This window comes from Haliotis cracherodii, unplaced genomic scaffold (genome assembly GCF_022045235.1).
Source record: "Haliotis cracherodii isolate W230 unplaced genomic scaffold, xgHalCrac1.p SCAF_1, whole genome shotgun sequence".
NCBI classification, from domain to species: domain Eukaryota; kingdom Metazoa; phylum Mollusca; class Gastropoda; order Lepetellida; family Haliotidae; genus Haliotis; species Haliotis cracherodii.
This window is the reverse complement of record NW_027266264.1, coordinates 1,306,778-1,329,860: the sequence shown is the minus strand read 5'-3', so window position 1 is coordinate 1,329,860 and position 23,083 is coordinate 1,306,778. Positions and strand designations below refer to the sequence as shown.

Here is a 23,083-nt window from a genome sequence, read left to right as displayed (position 1 = left end):
CAGGATACATACAGGTGTCGCCCTGTGTGAGGTCGCTGACAGGATACATACAGGTGCCAACCTGTGTGAGGTCGCTGACTCGGCAATGCAGACCATGTAGACACAAGATACATACAGGTGTCGCCCTGTGTGAGGTCGCTGACTCGGCAATGCAGACCATGTAGACACAGGATACATACAGGTGCCAACCTATGTGAGGTCGCTGACAGGATACATACAGGTGTCGCCCTGTGTGACGTCGCTGACTCGGCAATGCAGACCATGTAGACACAGGATACATACAGGTGCCAACCTATGTGAGGTCGCTGACAGGATACATACAGGTGTCGCCCTGTGTGAGGTCTCTGACAGGATACATACAGGTGCCAACCTGTGTGAGGTCGCTGACTCGGCAATGCAGACCATGTAGACACAAGATACATACAGGTGTCGCCCTGTGTGAGGTCGCTGACTCGGCAATGCAGACCATGTAGACACAGGATACATACAGGTGCCAACCTATGTGAGGTCGCTGACAGGATACATACAGGTGCCAACCTGTGTGAGGTCGCTGACTCGGCAATGCAGACCATGTAGACACAGGATACATACAGGTGCCAACCTATGTGAGGTCGCAGACAGGATACATACAGGTGCCAACCTGTGTGAGGTCGCTGACAGGATACATACAGGTGCCAACCTATGTGAGGTCGCTGACAGGATACATACAGGTGCCAACCTATGTGAGGTCGCTGACAGGATACATACAGGTGCCAACCTATGTGAGGTCGCTGACTCGGCAATGCAGACCATGTAGACACAGGATACATACAGGTTTCACCCTAGTTGTGGTCAATGGCCCAGCAAGGCAGCCCATGTTGACGCACGATACATACAGGTGCCAACCTATGTGAGGTCGCTGACAGGATACATACAGGTGTCGCCCTGTGTGAGGTCGCTGACAGGATACATACAGGTGCCAACCTGTGTGAGGTCGCTGACTCGGCAATGCAGACCATGTAGACACAAGATACATACAGGTGTCGCCCTGTGTGAGGTCGCTGACTCGGCAATGCAGACCATGTAGACACAAGATACATACAGGTGTCGCCCTGTGTGAGGTCGCTGACTCGGCAATGCAGACCATGTAGACACAGGATACATACAGGTGCCAACCTATGTGAGGTCGCAGACAGGATACATACAGGTGCCAACCTGTGTGAGGTCGCTGACAGGATACATACAGGTGCCAACCTATGTGAGGTCGCTGACAGGATACATACAGGTGCCAACCTATGTGAGGTCGCTGACAGGATACATACAGGTGCCAACCTATGTGAGGTCGCTGACTCGGCAATGCAGACCATGTAGACACAGGATACATACAGGTGCCAACCTATGTGAGGTCGCAGACAGGATACATACAGGTGCCAACCTGTGTGAGGTCGCTGACAGGATACATACAGGTGCCAACCTATGTGAGGTCGCTGACAGGATACATACAGGTGCCAACCTATGTGAGGTCGCTGACAGGATACATACAGGTGCCAACCTATGTGAGGTCGCTGACTCGGCAATGCAGACCATGTAGACACAGGATACATACAGGTGCCAACCTATGTGAGGTCGCTGACAGGATACATACAGGTGCCAACCTGTGTGAGGTCGCTGACTTGGCAATGCAGACCATGTAGACACAAGATACATACAGGTGTCGCCCTGTGTGAGGTCGCTGACTCGGCAATGCAGACCATGTAGACACAGGATACATACAGGTGCCAACCTATGTGAGGTCGCTGACAGGATACATACAGGTGCCAACCTGTGTGAGGTCGCTGACTCGGCAATGCAGACCATGTAGACACAGGATACATACAGGTGCCAACCTATGTGAGGTCGCTGACAGGATACATACAGGTGTCGCCCTGTGTGAGGTCGCTGACTCGGCAAGGCACAAGCGAATGTCTACCTCTGGGTAGAATCGTTTTCTACGCCTTGGGGCAGCACCAAAGTCGATCTGCGAAATCTCGGCCCGATCTGCATGTTCTACCTTCTTGGTGATTTCAATGAAGGTAGATGTTGGGATGTCGATGAGGTCCTTCCTTCCAGATTGTTGTTTGTTCTCTGACCTATCGTTGAGTGATGGTTCCACAATGGCAGCGGGATCGAGTTCCGTTGTCAACTCAATTGACAACCACATAGTCAACAGCTCTTGGAACGTTGGGAGTGTCATTCATGGCTTCGATCCAGGTGTCTTGAATAACTACTTGTGGAATCAGAGGCAGTCCAGCAGCTCTTCTTGTCCACTTGCACACTTCAAGGTCTTCTTTGTACGGGTGGTTGTGTTCTGTGGAATTGCTAAGGATATTACCAACTGTGGTCGCGTTCCATTTACAAGTGGTTTTCACACGCCTCCAGTGATGAAGGTCTGTCTCTCTACCAATCTCATTAAAATCAGATTTTAGTTCTCGCTATCGCTAAACAAAGATCTGAGGACATCCCGTTACGGGTCACGTCAGAACGACCTTTCATCCGCCCATTCGCGTCGCTTACCAGATCATGAAACTGACATTCGGAAAGTGTTTTTTAATCATGCAACCTCGAAAACGTCAACACGGGGTATTCCGAACGACAGTTACGACTGGTTCCGTCAAAATTATCGTCTATCTCTCGCTACCGCGGGATAAACATTTGAACGGGGGAGGCGTTGCACAATGCGTGGGAGCACTGCCATACAATCTCAACCATATATCAGACATTCCGGAATGTTCGTTTGTTAAGTTTTCAAATTATTGATCGAGAATGTGTCAATATATTTTTGAAGCGTAGTCTGAAATGGAAGTCGCCAGATTGAAACGAGTACCGTAAAGCTCGAGAAAGCTGCTTTCTAATTGGCTTATGTCAACTTCTTGTTAGTCATTTCCGTGGTCGGTCAAGGTTCGGGAAAGGTCGTTCTGACGTGACCCGTCATGGGATGTCCTCAGATCTTTGTTTAGCGGCAGCGAGAACTTAGATCTGATTTTAATGAGATTGTCTCTCTACATTCTTGGTGTGACGATATCCATTAAACAAAACTTGGGTACTTCCTTTACTGTGAAAAGATTTCTGGAGACCGGCCATGTTGATATGCAGTCATTTTTGACAAGGCTTACATACCACAGCAATACAGCTCTTAATACAATTGGTTGAAAGTGGTTTATTTAAATACTTTAGGTGCATTCATGCTTCAGCCTTTTCTTGGTTTTAAACCAATTCTGTATTCCCGGAAGTGTTAAAATAAGCAAACATGCTTGTTCACCAATTCAGTTTTTTTAGAAATATAATTTGTTTAAACAAACCAATCTTAAGTTAATTAAAATATTCTTTTACTCAGTTTAAGTCAATCTTTCCAAATGTTAATCCAGCTTGTCTTTGGCGCTGTTCCATTATAAGTAGGTGAAATCCCTTGCTGTTTTAAGCAAGTGGAGGGGTACTGGGCTGTAGGTGTTCTGGCATGTAGGCGTTTTGGGAGATAACCGGTTTATTCTCTCTGCAGTGTTTTATTGTACGGTAATTATAAAACGTCAAACGACAGAACAGAACAGAACAGAATTTTATTACGCCCAAGGCTTCAAAAAGTAGCATGTTGAGGTTTAACAGGAGATGTGACGTATAACGAGTCGTTTATTTCTTATATGAGATATCAACATTATATACAGCCTCTTTAAGGATGGCATTAAATGTTTTATTTTTTAATCCATAATTAAACTACAATACTGAATATTTGCACAAATATTAAAACTGTGAAAAATGAGCATGTATATTTTATTCTCTAACGTAATTCCTGAAGTCTTTCAGTAAATGATGACATGTAAAACATTTTTGTCAGGAAACAACTGGGTACTAACACACTAAGGGGAACAATTCACTACCCACTCAACAATAGCATCGTCCAATTTACAACGTCATCAAGTTGAAAATGTTTTCTCCAGAAATGACGTCATGATGGAACAATGCTTTATCCCGAAACAAACCACGCCTCGTCGTTCTTTGCGATTTTTCGCGGGGCCATCTTATATTTACAAACAGAATGGTAAAAGTGACCATCATCATCTGTAATGATAGACCTACACGATAAAACTCCCCAATCGTGACGGCACCGCCATTGTGAGTGGATTAAGGGGTCCTGAGAACAGTGCCATATCCATTGTACACTTGTAACAGCTCTAGCAGCAAGGGGCTGTCGGGTAGCCTTGTGGTTAAAGTGTTCGCGCATCGCGCCAAAGACCCATAACGATTCCCCACATTGATACTATATGTGAAGCCCAATTCTGGTGTTCCCAGAATATTGCTGGAATATTGCTAACAGCGAAGAAAGACAATACTCACACTCACTCACTTTAGCAGCAAGCTCCCAGAATGTCAGGACATCAGTCAGAATGTCAATTTATGCATCAGGATATTATTTATAGACTCACCGTCTGTTCTCCACTACGGGACTATCCGTCGTGCCTTTCATTCCTCAACATACAAAGGAAGATATTGGGGTGATCCATTCTGCCATGTGGTGTAGTTGGCTGACATTGAATCCAAGTCATAGAGTTGTATTATTTAATAATATATATATATATATATATATATATATATATATATATATATATATATATATATATATATATATATATATATATATATATCTACAAAATAAGATGATTCCAAATAGAGCGCAAACAATGCTTAATTTCAGAACTAGAGCTGAGGCAATCTGGACTTGCCCAATCATTCTAGACTTGAGTTGGCCTCCTTTTTTAATTTATTCTCTAGGGCCTGGGGTCAAGGCTAGTATGGGAGAAGCTATGGTGGCCGGGAAGGGACATCGCTTTATCGCGCTTACTGATATAAACGTGCGTTCCTGAATGTTCCTCGTCATTGGTAACAAGGTCTGCAGTGATGTATTATGATGACGGGAGTCTACCTTACGACATAGATCGAGCTGCAGTGGTGGTATATTGGTGAGTTGGTGCTATCCGTTATCACATAGATCAGAGCGTTATTTATAATATGTACCAGGTTATCAAATCGTGTCTCTCCTGTCGTGGTAATTGAACTAGTTCCTTTCCATGTAAATCTGGAGTAAGACAAGTAAAAAGTAAAAAATTAGAAAACCTGTCGCTTGTTCTGTTTGCCATAGTTAAGTGATCGCGAGGGGGCAATTGTACAGGATTCATAGACAGGTGACCAATTGAAACCAGATGAATTCTATGATCGAATCGAAAATATTATCACAATATTATCACAATATTCGTATTATTGTATGCAGACAAAACAGCGTTATTAGCATTGATATATGTACCGCTGACAGCAGCATGTTATTAGCAACAAGTGCTTATGACGTACAGATGTTAGACTAATTTCAAAGCTATGGTTGTATACAGTGGAACCTTAAGATTAATATTACCAACACAAAATATTAATGTTTGGTAGATAAAAAAGTGAATACAATTATAATTGTAAAATTGGTCATGATGTTCTGGGAAATATTGGTTCCTAAAAGACCTTGTGTTACCTTTCAAAACATTTCCAAATTCACTATAACAAAGCAAAAGTTAATCCAACAAGCAACGACAGCTATGGTCTATGTTTTATGCCAAGGACGGAAATTTACCATTGAATGTTGTATGGGGATTCACAACATCTTCACTATAGTAGGGGTTATTTGCGTTTTCTTAAACATTTTCTTTTCATTAAGAAAAAGTACTCAAAAATTACATTTGGAACTTTGGGACTCCATAGTAGTTGTAGCACGTACCTTGCTAACCAAGCCAGCAGGAGTTATCCCCCTTACCGGAAGTGCCGTCACCTTGGATAGGCAAAAAGGAGCATGCTGGGTGATGCGTGCGCATCCAAGATGGCCTCCAGGAGGGCGCCACATCCGGTTCCGGGGAGGAAGAGGAAATAAGAAGAGCTCGTGAATGAAAAAAAATAAATTAAAAAGGAACAGAAGTGAATGTGAAATCCTCCACTTTCATTTTTTAAAAAAGCGAAAAAATATTGGTGGCGGAGGCGGCGGAGGAGGGAGGGAGGGAGGAGGAGGAGGAAGGGAGGAGGGAGGAGGAGGGGGAGGGAGGGAGGAGGAGGAGGAAGAGAGGAAGAGGAGGGAGGAGTTTGTTATTTTTCGGTTGTGGTTGGAAGGCAAAGCAATGATGAAAGCGTTCTTTCGGGAGAGTGGGGTGGCCCTGAAAAGTGCCGTTGGAAACAAGCTGGTCGAGGCTTGTCTCTATTTTACATTACTTTCCTTGGTCTCGATACAAGATACGAATACGGTCCACTCCAACAGTCAGGTACGCCAATTCCGCGTTGTATAGTTCGTTGTAATGCTGCCATAGCCTCAGGCTTGTTCTTAAACCAGTGCGATAAGATCGTCTCCCATTCATCAGGTACCGAGGCCACTATTGTCTACGATTAGACCTTACTCATCCATGGACATTGTTGACTGTTGGTATGGCTGTTCATACAGGTGTATCGAAACGACATGTTTGATCTCTCATTCAGTGCTAGGACTGTGGCAGTGTGCGTGGCTTTGTTTTGTTTTTTTATTGGAGAGGCACTGAAACCCTGCTTCCTGATTGGTCGAAAAGGCAGCACGCCGATTGGACCGTTCAGGGGCCTGGTCTGAGCCTCGTTTATTCCAAACTGAACGGACCCTGGTGTTTGTTTTCCATAGGAACAGGCCTGTTCCATGGGAGAGAAAGCACAACCCACTGTTCGACCCATCAGAGACCTGCAAAAGGCATGTGTGGCCTCTGAATGGACAGAAAACCCAAGCTTTTGATCCTGTTTTTTCTTGGGTGTGCATGTCGATTCTGTTTTTCCCTCGGGTGTGCATCCCGATCCACATCCTTAAGACAACACAACACCTATTTTTTCAACATTTTTAATTCCCCCCTCACATGAACCAACCAACAAAACAAAAGCCACAGGATGACGGGCGTCCCTGTGATATTTGTGAACAGGAAAATTCTTTTGCAACTAGGGTGTGAACGTATGTACACTTATAAAACTCAGTGAACAGTAACGTTGTCACTAGTGTCATTCAAGTCCAACGTATCTAACACTTGATTAAAAGTCCACCCACGCACGCGATAGGTCAGCATGTAGAGACAGCACACGCCACACAACATGCTGTATCCATGTTGTAAGGGGTGTGTATTCCATCGTTGTTGAATCTGGCCCATAGGATTCAAAGTCTCTTTAAACAGAGGTAATGAATACAGTCCATAGCTATCCATCTTTTCCACGGATCCAGGAGCTGGACGATAGACGCTCACCTGGTGTGTGCCAGGTTGATCGCTTGGATCTCATCCTGTTGCCATCCCAGTCTGGCAAAGTCATCTCTGGCCAGGGTGCCCCGGGGGATGGCATGAAGTTGGACGTCATCCGCCACGATGGCTTTTAAATCCAAGGTGCTCAACCCGAGTGGTTCATTCATGGTAGGAGGGGGAAGAAAAGTATGGCATGACCGTCTGTCGCTGCTCTTTTTCATACCATCATCGAATTACAAAAACGATCTTTTTCCAGAACATTTTCGAATTCCTCATAGCAGATGAGGGTGACCGGGTTCTCGAGAGCTTGTCCAAACTGCATTTCCAAACCCAACTTGCCAGTATGTCGAGGATAGTTGATGCCTTCATCAGCGCCAAGGTCTGGGGTGAGATCCAGCACCCACAACGTGTAACCTTGAGCAAAGGCCTTGAGAGACACCTCACAGGTATCAGGCCGCCACAGCTGTCCAGTGTTTCGGAACAGAATCATGAAGACTTGTTTCAAATAGGTGCTGCTGTTGTTGAAGTTGCTTTTCATTTCCATGTCATGGACTTCCTGGTCATTGAGTTTCAGCTTCATCATGGTGACATGGTTGTGTTTGAAGTTGTACGGATTCTTCTCTTTGCTTCCTACATAGGCACTATTGTCCACCAGTCCCAGGACCACTCGTTTGGGTAATTGGCCACCGATGAGCTGATCCTTGTGAAAGTCTCTACCGCCGCTCGGGATGTCATGGACTGTCACCTGCACATGGGAAAGGGGAAACTTGGCAGTCACCCCTGCATTCAGACTGGACACATGTGTTTCTTGGACAGCAGAATCAATGTTGAGTTGACAAACATAAAATTCGGCTTTGTTCAGGGCTATTTTGTAGACACCATCAGCAGCACACATGAAGAAGAACTCATCGGGACTTCGTAGCAATTCCAGTTTCATAGGGACACCATCCAGCAGATAACGGTCTTCAAGAAACAGGTCACAGTGTAGACGTCCTGTCAGTTCCACTTCTTTGGTGGGCACAATAAGATCACGTTGAGTTCTGAGGCCCGTGTTTCTTACATCAGCAGTTGCATCAGGATTGAAGGTGTCTATTTTACCAGCACTATCGGTGAACCATCCAGGACATTGAAGGTGAGATGTTTTGGCTCCTGCACCATTGACTGTCGATATGGGGTGATCCGCTAGAGCGGTATCTGTCCCATCTTCTTGAGTCACTCGAAGACACACTCTCCGGTAACACTGCCTCAAATCAATGTAAGCGTTCACGGGATTGGAAATGTTAAACTGGAGTAGTTCTGCAACAGAGGGTGGCGCCAAGGGACTATAGCGAATCCACTGACCCTCTTGCACAGAGGTGGACACAGGGGGTACAGTAAAGAGATCCAACTGGGCCTTTGAACATTCCCAAGCATCTCGGCGCATCATGATGATGAATGTTTCCCTTTCTCTGCCTTTAAGGACGTCTGGTCAGGTTGAAAGTCTGATGAGGACTGACCTTTAAGTCATTTTTTCCCCTTTTACGCTGTTTCTGATGGGTGGTGATTGTGGTTGGGGCGACTTTACATCTTTCAGATGGTCTCAGCTCCTCACTTTCCTCCAAGGCATCCATCAGGGCAGCTGTTCCAAGATGTTTCGGAGTCTCTGACCATTTGCGTTTGCCTGCAACCACATCACTACCCAACAAGGTAGGATCTTTTTACCCATCTTGAGCACCGATGTTCCAGCAGAATTAAGGAAAGTCAACGCCATCTTCAAGATACCACTGAGACCATTGCCACGTTGAAGATACTGTCCTTTGTATACTTTGATGCAACTCCCACGCTCTCCGAACTGTCCTCAATAAAACTTGCGTGCCAACGCATGTCCCAACATGTTGCTTCTGCGTTATTGGCGGTGTCGTCCATGATATAGAGTTTAATATCGTCAAAGGAACCATGACGCAGTCCAAGGTAGCAAATGTGCTGAGGACTTTTAATCACCACACTATCTTGCATCATCTTCTTTAACATAGGCACGTGTATCAGCAATGGGGCCATCGTATTGCCCACAATTTGATATTTGACCAGGTTGGTGTAAATGTACACAGTATCATATCCTGACAGGCAATTAGCTTTTGTATCACCTTTAATTTGTTTAAATACACCACCCCCCAGTGTCATGGGTTGGGCACCCACTTGCTGTTGGAACAATACACTCAAGGGAACAGCAGTGTCTGTGTAGCTTTTGTATTCATCATCATCGAGGATTGGTAGTTGAACAAATCCAAGCATTATCGAGAGAGGACTTGGTAAGATCACTTCTGTGGCATAGAGTACCATGGCATAGACTAGAGGGGCTTGGAATCGCACCTTTCCATCTTCAAGCATGTCAAATCGAAGACTATCTTGGGGATACTTGACATCAATGTCAAATCGTCTGCCATCACTTTGAATTTTGTCTCAGGACTGTTCTTTCAAGACACCCGTAATATGCTCCTGAATCAAACGGTTGAGGGTTTTCACCAAATCTTCAGATGAATAGACTCCTTTCTCGATAGGTGTCAGACCATTTATTACTTTCCTCCAAACAAAGAGGCAAGGGCAGAACCAATAAAAGGAATGAACCTCCCAATATTCCTTCCTTGAAGAATTTTACGTTTCTTGCTTAGAGGTACTTGTTTTTTCATAAGCCTATTCAAGACTTGCGGTTGCAAGTTTTGACGTTGAGTTGTGGTCATGGGAATAATGCCTGCATACAAGTCCTCCACACATTCACAAAGGGCATGGATGAGATCAGTAGGAGCATGTTTGAGAATTTTACGCATCGCTGGAGTGGCAAGACACATAAATGACACAGAGCGTGTTTCTGTTTCCTGAGGCACCGAGACATCTTTCCTGCATGGAAGTGTTAGCCTTTCTTTTGGTGCGCATTTGCGCCCACCACATGACAGCATCAGCTTTATACACCTCATAAGGTTTTCATGAGCCTATACTTTTGGCTTAGTAGTCGTTGTTGTTGTTGTTGTTGTTGTAGGTCGGTTACCCTGTTTGAGAAGTGGTGCTTGAAGATAATGTTGCCATTGCAACAGAATGGGTGTCAAGACCCCTGCAAGTGTTCCACTACCACTGTGCTACATTAGGTAGTCAAGACGTTCATCCATAGGCAAACGTGGATTGACAATTTTAGTCAGGATATCTTTATGTTTCTGCAACCACGTCTTATGTTGAGCTTTCAATGGGACTCGTCCTGCTCTCAGATTCCACACAACAATCGCAAACCAATGCAAAAGCCGATTTCTTCCTTTGACGGCAAGGGTTGTCACATCCCTTGTTGGAAGAATAGACAGTCTCTTGTCTTTTTCCTTCTTTCGTGGGGACTGCAGCTGCTGTTGCTGCTGCTGCTGCAGAGGTTGAAAGCGTTGAAGATCGTGTGGTGGTGAGGGTGGCGAGGGTGGCAAGGGTGCTGATGAGGAAGGACGTTGTTGTTCCTGATGACGCATGTTCACGGGTACCATCGAAGAGTGAGACGGTCCTGGTGGTGAAGTGTTCTTCTGAAGTGCAGATGATACAAGTCCCCGTAGCGACGTGGGGGAGACCATACTGTGGAGCTCCTTCATGATCATCTCTTGGTCTTTGTTCTTTCCCTTCGTAGGATGAGCCTGTTTCTGTCTTTGCCCCATGATGACTGTGGCTCAACTGAAGGAAGGTCAGTGGGTTCACATGCCTTTATGAAGTCTCTCCTCATCTCATAGGATCTGAACATACACGATGGGTATGTCGGATCTCGAAAACAGGCAGGCACGTACTCGATGGTCTTGCAACATTGTGGGTTTCAAGTCCAAGAACAGGTAAGTGTAAGGTTCTTTGGTGGCGTCTTCATAGGCTTCACACAGAAAAAGAACTTTGCCTGGAAAGACCTGGCGACCCAGACAGTCGATCTGCGTTGCATCTCTCGGATTTTTAAAGAGGACCATGTAGTCAGACTAATGTTGCGATGTTGTGGTGATTGAACAAACAAGTTCTTAGTGAGATACAACACGGATTTGTTTCGGTGATGTCTTTTTTTGGTAAACAATTGCAACACTTCCGTTTCTTCTTCTTTTGTTTTGTCGCCCAGCCATCATCTATGATGAGTCAATGCGGGGCCATCCCTTTTTTCTGGCAAGGCACGATCCGCTTCTTTTATGCTATGCACAAACTCAAGAGTGACCCCGAAGCAGTCTGCCATCTCTTCCAACTCATGATGAAGCGGTTGCCATTCACTGTACAGCCACACGATGCGATGGCGTATCCCACACCTCAGGGCGATGCATCTGCTCCATACATGATTTCACAAAGGAACCTTTTCCTGATCCTGTGGGTCCAGCAACATTTAAAAAAGGGTTGGGTAGGATCTAAGGTGAGGTCATGGCCTCTTCATCATCATCACCACGTGACGCCATCGTGTGTTCTGGGTGACTGACACAAGGCAACTGATCCTTTCAAGCATGATCTTTCTCTTTTATTCTTTCGCGCACACATCACCCAGCATGCCCCTCTTTGCCAATCAAAGATGGCGGCGCTTCCGGTAGGGGAGATAGGGAGATACCAGGGTACGGGCTACAACTACTCTCTATCTATGAAACATACAGTAAACTAAGGTTATAACGAACTCAAAGGGACCACAAATTGTAGTTTGTTATAACTGAAGGTCATTATAAGAATATATAAAGCATAAATACAGCACAAGACCGGGACCAAAAGTATGTTCGTTATGTCCGTCAGTTCGTTATAAGCGTTTACTGTAGTTAAAATGGGAATGATTTGTTTTATGGCAAAATTACTCTCCGGGAAATAATCAAAGCTGTCTTTCCTTGTATATAAGTTATTGTTTAATGACTATTTATTTGAAAAAGTGTAAACATAAACAGATAAGATATATCAAAGGAACTTTTGACGAACTTGGTCTTAGCAACATCTGTTTATCACAAAATATTAAAAATCCTGGTTACTCATATAAAACATTTAGTCCATGAAACATTAAATGACATTAACCTACATTGTTGGATAAGTGCAAGAGATAAGTCTTCAAAAGACGCAATGTGTAGTATCATAAAAAATGATTAAATTTTGAATATATATTGAACTTACTGCAGGAGAACGTTTGGCGAACCTAACTGAAGTTAATAACTTGTAACCACAACTTACCTGAAGTAACTGGGAGAGGGAAAAACAGCTTCAACCGAAGGAAAGTGTCCTCTTTGTAAGGTACATGACAGGTGATGAATTCCATTACTTGTTTATTATGTCTAGAAAACGAACATTTATTTTACTCTGATTGTTCTTCATTAGACCCAATATGTATAAAATGAACTTACTCTTCAATAATCCATGACAAGGAACATTGAGAAAATTGTCCAAATTTATCATGTCATTTTTTAAAGCTATGAAGTAACTCTTTCCCTATTTCATTGCACATATATAACCCATATCTATATGTACATGCATATGTTGCTGCATTGACTGTGTACCTCGTCTACCGCTGATAACGGCATGACTGTAAAATAAAGTTCAGTTCAGTCAAAGCGAGAATGCGATGTTGTGAGAAATCGTGAGAACGTGGGAATGCGACATTTCGTGTTTTCATTGTCTCACGTTTTAGACAGTGTCACTGCGCATGCGTAATAAAAGAACGTCAAGGCGCAAGCGCAACATTATTAGTCTTGTGGGCATTGCTTCCTTAGTGCTCATCAATTCCCTACTAGCACATAACAAAATGATGACTCAGCTTGAAAATGCTTTATAATTTACTTACACAAATTCCTATGTAATATCTTCGGTTGTGACAGTTCGTATGTACCTTAAATTAAGCCCCACAACACGCTCAATATAATTTGAGAAAAAAGAATTGTGTCCTTTAATGTACAATGATATTGAAAACATTAAAGTGCCAGGAAGCTGGAAAAACAATATCACCATCAGTTACAGAAACAATGTTTAGTTCAGATTAAATCGTTAGGAAATGTTCATATGGTTAGCTATTATACCCCTATATACTGGTAGAATTACTATATATACTGAACAACAAAAGTTCCTGTGACATTGAATAAGATTGTGACATCCCACATGTTCTTGATTGGTGAGAGATCAGGGGAGCGAGCCGGCCAGGGGATGACATTCACGTTGTTTTGTTTAAGTGAATCCTGAACAAGTCGAGCAATATGAGGCCGGGCGTTGTCATGTTGAAAGGTTATGTCTGGGCCATGACGACGCAAAAACGGTAGAAGAACAGGGCCGATGATCTCGTCGCGGAAGCGCTGTCCTTTGAGATTTCCCTCTTCCACTATCAAACGGGTCCTCTGTCTTGCTGTAATATCCCACCCCATACCATTACGCTGCTGCCCCCGAAACGATCTTCTTCCATGACAAAATGATTGACGTAACGTTCACCTCAACGTCGGTACACTGTGGCTGAGGTGAAAACGAGACACGTCAGTAAATAGAACTTGTCCCCACTGCATGGCCGTCCAGCGTAGACGCTGTCTGCACCAATGTAGACGTGCTTGATCGGTGGTTTCCTGTCAAAAAGGGACGTCTGGTGGGTCTTCTGGCGACAATCCCTGCACATCTGAGGCGACGACGTACGGTTTGTGAAGATATTCGTCAAAGGCCAGGAATGCTTCTTGCAGCCACTGTTGCTGGCTGGAATCGATTTCGTAGGTGTGTTGTTCGAATCAAGTTGTCTTGTAGATTATTGGTTACGCGTGGCCTGCCACTCCGAGGATGGTCTCTGACTGCGTTCGTCTGTTGCCAACGTTGCCATAAACACCAAATGGTGTTTCTGTGGTCGTTAAATTGTCTTGCAACACCACGTTGACTCGATCCTGCTTCAAGCATACCAATGGCTCGCAGACGCTCATTTTCGGACAGGCGTGGCATTTTGTAATGATGAATAATTGCGTAATTTGTTGTTTTTCTGAGTAGTTGTTGTCAGCACGATGCTAAACAATGCAAATGGAATCCCGTTAACGCCCATGTTTTTATACCCATTTTTGGGTAGTGAAATGCATGGGGCTTGCATAAAAGCAACTTTTGCATAGAATGCATGCTTTTCTGTAGTAGTTGCGTTTTTGTTACTTGATACCATACATGTCCTACAATATTAAATACCAAACTTTACTTTTTTGAAAAATACACTAAAACATTGGTGTCACAGGAACTTTTGTTGTTGAGTATACTATTACTTCACATCAAGAAATTGTCTTAGTCTGCAAGAGGTTAGATAACATTCTGATGACTTCACATCAGTCGAATACACATTTCAGTAGGTATTATGACCTTATTATACTTATACATGTAATTACTTTGACTATTGTAGTTAACGTTCAGAATTAGTTTTCTCAGCAAATGCGCCATGAACCTTTTGTCCGTGTACATACAGTGTATTGCAGCTACCTGGCCTATCACAGATACGTGAATACGGTATCATACCCACAAGTCATTGGTCAATCACAAGCTGGTGACGTTATATGATACACAGCTAGAATATTTATGAAAAAGAAATTCACACAGACCACACAGATCACGGATTTTACTGATGATAATTGCTTGATGACCGAGGAAGGATCATTGATGAATGGATGGATGGGTGTGCGAAGCTCTTTGAAACGTATAATTATACTGGTCCACGTTTTGTCTTTCAAGACGAAAACGCTAGTGCCTACCGTGCACGTATCCTGACTAACTACCCCCAATAGCACAATATCAACAGAATGCATTGGCAAGCCACGAATCCTGACCTTTCCCTCACTGTGTACGTCTGGGAGACGTGTACGCCGACGTCAAATGCCCACCGCTACGTTAGCTGTCCCAGGCTCATAAAGTGGACATACAAGACTCTCTCAAATTATCATTGGGAGATTGAATCGGAGCATGCCAGGTCGTACACGCGAATGTTTGACCAATCGTATGCATATATACCTCTCATCACTTGTTGTTGTCAATGTTAATCTGCTGCTTATCTCAACATGTCATGCATATCTACCTCTCATCACTTGTTGTTGTCAATGTTAATCTGCTGCTTATCACAACATGTCATGCATATCTACCTCTCATCACTTGTTGTTGTCAATGTTAATCTGCTGCTTATCTCAACATGTCATGCATATATACCTCTCATCACTTGTTGTTGTCAATGTTAATCTGCTGCTTATCTCAACATGTCATGCACATATACCTCTCATCACTTGTTGTTGTCAATGTTAATCTGCTGCTAATCTCAACATGTCATGCACATATACCTCTCATCACTTGTTGTTGTCAATGTTAATCTGCTGCTTATCTCAACATGTCATGCCGATATACCTCTCATCACTTGTTGTTGTCAATGTTAATCTGCTGCTTATCTCAACATGTCATGCATATATACCTCTCATCACTTGTTGTTGTCAATGTTAATCTGCTGCTTATCTCAACATGTCATGCCTATATACCTCTCATCACTTGTTGTTGTCAATGTTAATCTGCTGCTTATCTCAACATGTCATGCACATATACCTCTCATCACTTGTTGTTGTCAATGTTAAGCTGCTGCTTATCACAACATGTCATGCATATATACCTCTCATCACTTGTTGTTGTCAATGTTAATCTGCTGCTTATCTCAACATGTCATGCATATATACCTCTCATCACTTGTTGTTGTCAATGTTAATCTGCTGCTTATCTCAACATGTCATGCACATATACCTCTCATCACTTGTTGTTGTCAATGTTAATCTGCTGCTTATCTCAACATGTCATGCCTATATACCTCTCATCACTTGTTGTTGTCAATGTTAATCTGCTGCTTATCTAAACATGTCATGCATATATACCTCTCATCACTTGTTGTTGTCAATGTTAATCTGCTGCTTATCTCAAAATGTCATGCATATATACCTCTCATCACTTGTTGTTGTCAATGTTAATCTGCTGCTTATCTCAACATGTCATGCATATATACCTCTCATCACTTGTTGTTGTCAATGTTAATCTGCTGCTTATCTCAACATGTCATGCATATATACCTCTCATCACTTGTTGTTGTCAATGTTAATCTGCTGCTTATCTAAACATGTCATGCATATATACCTCTCATCACTTGTTGTTGTCAATGTTAATCTGCTGCTTATCTCAACATGTCATGCATATGTACCTTTCATCACTTGTTGTTGTCAATGTTAATCTGCTGCTAATCACAACATGTCATGCACATATACCTCTCATCACTTGTTGTTGTCAATGTTAATCTGCTGCTAATCACAACATGTCATGCACATATACCTCTCATCACTTGTTGTTGTCAATGTTAATCTGCTGCTAATCACAACATGTCATGCACATATACCTCTCATCACTTGTTGTTGTCAATGTTAATCTGCTGCTTATCTCAACATGTCATGCCTATATACCTCTCATCACTTGTTGTTGTCAATGTTAATCTGCTGCTTATCTCAACATGTCATGCATATGTACCTCTCATCACTTGTTGTTGTCAATGTTAATCTGCTGCTTATCTCAACATGTCATGCATATATACCTCTCATCACTTGTTGTTGTCAATGTTAATCTGCTGCTTATCTCAACATGTCATGCATATATACCTCTCATCACTTGTTGTTGTCAATGTTAATCTGCTGCTTATCTAAACATGTCATGCATATATACCTCTCATCACTTGTTGTTGTCAATGTTAATCTGCTGCTTATCTCAACATGTCATGCATATGTACCTCTCATCACTTGTTGTTGTCAATGTTAATCTGCTGCTTATCTCAACATGTCATGCACATATACCTCTCATCACTTGTTGTTGTCAATGTTAATCTGCTGCTAATCACAACATGTCATGCATATATACCTCTCATCACTTGTTGTTGTCAATGTTAATCTGCTGTTTATCTCAACATGTCATGCATATATACCTCTCATCACTTGTTGTTGTCAATGTTAATCTGCTGCTTATCTCAACATGTCATGCATATATACCTCTCATCACTTGTTGTTGTCACTCCAGCTTGGTAACGGTGTAAGAATCTACATCGGAACATCCCTATATGCAATAAATCAGAAGTTGTTATCCATAAAGTTTTACGTTTTCTTTCTGGCTCACCAACTTCTAGAATGCGAATCAAACAGTTAAATGTCAAGCTTTTGATACAATCCGTAGAATATACATATATCAGAAAAATGTTATTTAGGGTCTAATCTTTATAAACTCAAACAACTAATTTGTACAACGAAAATACCTGAAATGAAGAATTTGTCAAAGTTTGTTTCCAATGTTTGTTTGTTTGTTGTATAACTCCGCACTCAGCGATATTTTAGCTATATGACGACCGTCTGTATATAATCGGGCCTGGACCTGACAATCCAGTGATTGACATCATGAGCATCGATTCACGAAAACGATGACATGAATCAACCAAGTCAGCGAGCCTGACCACCCGATCCCGTTAGTCGCCTCTTATGACAAGCATGGGTTGCTGAAGACTTATTTCAATGTCTACACCTACTTTAGAAATAATACTTCAATGTCAGAATGATCACTTTTGTTGAACATATATTTGTTTGTAAAATACGCTTTTGTACCAGCGTGAATTGAAGTGAATTGTAGCCATAACGGCTATGTTAATGGTTGTGTACAGGGAGGTGTTGGCATGGAACACACGTCCTCGGAAACATGAGCCTGTTAGCAGGGTACAGATTGAATCGTGTGAGTGATTGTTGTGTACAGGGAGGTGTTGGCATGGAACACACGTCCTCGGAAACGTGAGCCTGTTAGCAGGGTACAGATTGAAGCTTGTGAGTGATTGCTGTGTACAGGGAGGTGTTGGCATGGAACACACGTCCTCGGAGACATGAGCCTGTTAGCAGGGTACAGATTGAATCGTGTGAGTGATTGTTGTGTACAGGGAGGTGTTGGCATGGAACACACGTCCTCGGAAACATGAGCCTGTTAGCAGGGTACAGATTGAATCGTGTGAGTGATTGTTGTGTACAGGGAGATGTTGGCATGGAACACACGTCCTCGGAAACATGAGCCTGTTAGCAGGGTACAGATTGAAGCGTGTGAGTGATTGCTGTGTACAGGGAGGTGTTGGCATGGAACACACGTCCTCGGAGACATGAGCCTGTTAGCAGGGTACAGATTGAAGCGTGTGAGTGACTGTTGTGACTGCATGAATACCCTCGTTACGTTGCAGATGCATGTATACCTTCGTTACGTTGTAGATGCATGTATACCTTCGTTACGTTGTAGATGCATGAATACCCTCGTTACGTTGTAGATGCATGAATACCCTCGGTATTTTGTAGATGCATGAATACTCTCGTTATTTTGTAGATGCATGAATACCTTCAGTATTTTCTAAGTGCATGAATACCCTCGTTACGTTGTAGATGCATTAACACCTTCGTTACGTTGTAGATGGATTAATACCTTCGTTACGTTGTAGATGCATGAATACCCTCGTTACGTTGTCTATGCATTGATACCTTTGCTACGTTGTAGATGCATGAATACCTTCGTTACGTTGTAGATGCATGAATACCCTCGTTACGTTGTAGATGCATGAATACCCTCGTTACGTTGTAGATGCATGAATACCTTCGTTACGTTTTAGATGCATGAAAACCCTCGTTACGTTGTAGATGCATGGATACCTTCGTTACGTTTTAGATGCATGAAAACCCTCGTTACGTTGTAGATGCATGTATACCTTCGTTACGTTTTAGATGCGTGAATACCCTCGTTAAGTTGTAGATGCATGAATACCCTCGTTACGGTGTAGATGCATCAATACCCTCGTGACGTTGTAGATGCATGAATACCCTCGTTATTTTGTAGGTGCATGACTACCCTCGTTATTTTATAGGTTTATGAATACCCTTCTTACTTTGTAGATGCATGAATACCCTCGGTATTTTGTAGGTGCATGAATACCCTCGTTATTTTATAGGTTTATGAATACCCTCGTTACGTTGTAGATTCATGAATACCTTCGTTACGTTGTAGATTCATGAATACCTTCGTTACGTTGTAGATGCATGGATACCTTCGTTACGTTGTAGATTCATGAATACCTTCGTTAAGTTGTAGATGCATGAATACCCTCGTTACGTTGTAGATGCATGAATACCTTCGTTACGTTGTAGATGCATGAATACCTTCGTTACGTTGTAGATTCATGAATACCTTCGTTACGTTGTAGATGCATGAATACCCTCGTTACGTTGTAGATTCATGAATACCTTCGTTACGTTGTAGATGCATGAATAACCTCGTTACGTTGTAGATGCATGAATACCCTCGTTACGTTGTAGATGCATGTATACCTTCGTTACGTTGTAGATGCATGAATACCTTCGTTACGTTGTAGATGCATGAATAGCCTCGTTACGTTGTAGATGCATGTATACCTTCGTTACGTTGTAGATGCATGAATACCCTCGTTATTTTCTAGGTGCATGAATACCCTCGTTACGTTGTAGATGCATGAATACCCTCGTTATTTTCTACGTGCATGAATACCCTCGTTATTTTCTAGGTGCATGAATACCCTCGTTATTTTCTAGGTGCATGAATACCCTCGTTACGTTGTAGATGCATGGATACCCTCGTTATTTTGTAGGTGCATGAATACCCTCGTTATTTTGTAGGTGCATGAATACCCTCGTTACGTTGAAGATGCATTAACACCCTCGTTACGTTGAAGATGCATTAACATCCTCGTCCCTCCTCCACATTCATGATATCTGCAACATAAACATGTCTAGGATGAAATACATCTACAACGTGACGAGGGTGTTAATGCATCTTCAACGTAACGAGGGTATTCGTGCACCTAGAAAATAACGAGGGTATTCATGCACCTAGAAAATAACGAGGGTATTCATGCATCTACAACGTAACGAGGGTATTCATGCACTTAGAAAATAACGAGGGTATTCATGCATCTACAACGTAACGAGGGTATTCATGCACCTAGAAAATAACGAGGGTATTCATGCACCTACAAAATAGATGCATTAAGAAATTAGATGCATTAACACCCTCGGTACGTTGTAGATGCATGAATAGCCTCGTTACGTTGTAGATGCATTTACACCCTCGTTACGTTGTAGATGCATGAATACCCTCGGTACGTTGTAGATGTATTTACACCCTCGTTACGTTGAAGATGCATTAACACCCTCGGTACGTTGTAGATGCATTTACACCCTCGTTACGTTGTAGATGCATTAACACCCTCGTTCTGTTGTAGATGCATTTACACCCTCGTTACGTTGAAGATGCATTAACACCCTCGGTACGTTGTAGATGCATTTACACCCTCGTTACGTTGTAGATGCATTAACACCCTCGTTCTGTTGTAGATGCATTTACACCCTCGTTACGTTGTAGATGTATTAACACCCTCGTTACGTTGTAGATGTATTAACACCCTCGTTACGTTGTAGATGTATTAACACCCTCGTTACGTTGTAGATGTATTAACACCCTCGTTACGTTGTAGATGTATTAACACCCTCGTTACGTTGTAGATGCATTTCATCCTAGACATGTTTATGTTGCAGATATCATGAATGTGGAGGAGGAACACCAGTTTCGAAGAACGATCGGCAGATGGCGCTTCACTGCCGTCGTATTTATCCTGATTTCATTGGTACTTTCAATATTCCTTGTTGCCATGGCGATATTCACCCACAGGACGCCGGCGACGGTCCCTATGGATGTTTGTGGTGACCCTGACACGAAAAATATTGACGTCACTGAAGCAGACGACCCCGGTATCTTCGATGATCTTACTAGTAAAGAACTCGCCTCTATTCAGAAGTACATATATTCCGTGCAGGAACTCAACCTTTCTCAGCCCTCTGTGGCAGGACTGGCCAGAAGCGTCGTCCACTCAGTAGAGCTGCACATTCCCAACAAAGAGTATGTATTACGATATTTAGACGAGAATGCGGCCAAACCCGAAAGAGAAGCATTAGTGCTTATATTCAGGGGAGATAAATCACCTCCAGTTGTCGAGGAATATATCGTCGGAGCACTTCCCATTCCATCCTATGTAGGACTTCGCGATTCCCCGAACAGGCCAAATCCGATACCCTTCAGTCAGAGACCCATGGGCAGCAATGAATACTCTGTCATATATGGTCAAATGTTTCCTGAACTCGGATATAAGATGAAGAAGGTTTTAGAAGAGAGTTACGGGGCAGGGCTTCACTTTCCTGAATGCGGTGAGAAGTGTCTCAGTTACTACCCTGTTCCTGTTGGGTCAGGAGTTGTAGGAGCAGACGACAGGAAGGTCTGGATCGTCCTCGCGCACTTTGCAGAATACTTTACACTCCATCCTGTAGGACTGTCCTTCCTTATCAACATGTCGAATCCATTTGAATATCTTGTCGAACTTGTTGATTACGGTGGCCAGAGATTCCATTCCATGGACGAGTTCATTTCAAAGTATAATTTAGGGGAGGTAACTAAACACAAAAAGCCTTTCCCGGACATTACACGAGGCTCGTTTTCGACCCTCCACAGACGAGGAGAACCGGTTCCTGAGTTGCCGAAGAGACCGCCAAAATTCTACGAACCTGACGGCAAGAGGTACAGAATCGCCCATCGCCACGTGGAATACATGCAGTGGCAGTTTGATTTCAGGATGTCCCCTCAGTCGGGGCCTCAGTTGTACGACATCCGGTTCCTTGACGAACGGATTGCATATGAGATAAGCCTGCAGGAGATAGCCGTGTTTTATTCCGGGAATGCTGGTCACAGGTTTGCCGACTTCACGGACAGTGCGGACGGAATAGGTAGACACACCCACGCTCTGGTTCCTGGGGTCGACTGTCCGGATACCAGTACCTTCGTGGATGGATACGTGTTGTCGGAGTCAACAAAGTCACCAAAAAGGCTTCCTCGGATGTTTTGCATCTTTGAAGAAAACACAGCTTTCCCTCTACATCGTCATCAGTCGTATTACTCCCACGATGGGCAGTTCTACCACGGGTTAGTGGACTCCGCTCTCGTCCTGCGATCTGTGGCGGTTATTGGTAACTATGACTACATAGTAGACTATGTGTTTCATCAAAATGGCGCCCTGCACATCAGAGCAGCAGCAACCGGTTATATTTTCTCTTCATTCTACACACCTGCCGAGGAAGGTTACGGCTTCAGGCTTCAAGACTCTATATCTGGTAATATTCACCACCATATGATTAACTTCAAGATTGACCTTGACATTCATGGCACCAGTAACAGATATGAAACTCTGGACATTCTGGCTGTGGAGGTGTCCAATGACGTCACAACCACAAACACCACCTACTGGCAGACCAAGTTTGAGAGGAATTTGAAAGAATCGGAGTTTGGAGCAGCTTTTCAATACGACTTCCAGGTACCGAAGTATCACGTGATTCACAACGCTGGAGTGAAAACACGACACGGAGAAATAAGCGGATACAGGTAACTGAACTGTCATGGAAACGAAATTATACACTTGAAAAGTGAATTCGACTGATCATTATTTTATCAAAATGCTGAAAACAGGCGCCGAAACACTTCAAACTTAAGGTCAACAACTTTGTCTCATTAAAATAAAATAATAATAATAAAAATTATTGTAGTTCTCGCTGCCGCTGAACAAAGATGTGAGGACATCCCATATGCGTCTCGTCAGAAGGACCTTTATCCGACTAATCAGAGCGTTGTTACCAGATCGGAAAAGTGTCAGTCGGAATGTGTTTTTTCATCGTGCAAACTGTTTTCTTTACAGTTACGGGCTGTCCGACTGATTCCGT

The 23,083-nt window shown here is 43.2% G+C and overlaps 2 protein-coding genes across 2 annotated transcripts in view; one reads left to right on the top strand and one right to left on the bottom strand.

Moving 5' to 3' along the window:
- LOC139458674 (putative amine oxidase [copper-containing]) overlaps positions 1-23,083 on the top strand; it is a 33,410-nt gene that overhangs the window by 5,342 nt on the left and 4,985 nt on the right. Inside the window, exon 2 of the mRNA XM_071240091.1 lies at positions 20,858-22,748. Within this exon, the coding sequence (XP_071096192.1) occupies positions 20,863-22,748 (1,886 nt within the window). The 5' untranslated portion in view covers positions 20,858-20,862. The remainder of the gene's footprint in view (positions 1-20,857; positions 22,749-23,083) is intronic.
- On the bottom strand, positions 7,498-8,706 carry LOC139479854 (uncharacterized protein F54H12.2-like). The gene has a single exon (XM_071262756.1). The coding sequence runs from the start codon at positions 8,704-8,706 to the stop codon at positions 7,498-7,500; it is 1,209 nt and encodes a 402-aa protein (XP_071118857.1).

What these genes read in the sequence shown, in the direction of transcription:
- LOC139479854 (XM_071262756.1), bottom strand. Translation starts at nt 8,706, where the DNA reads ATGATGCGCCGAGATGCTTGGGAATGTTCAAAGGCCCAGTTGGATCTC.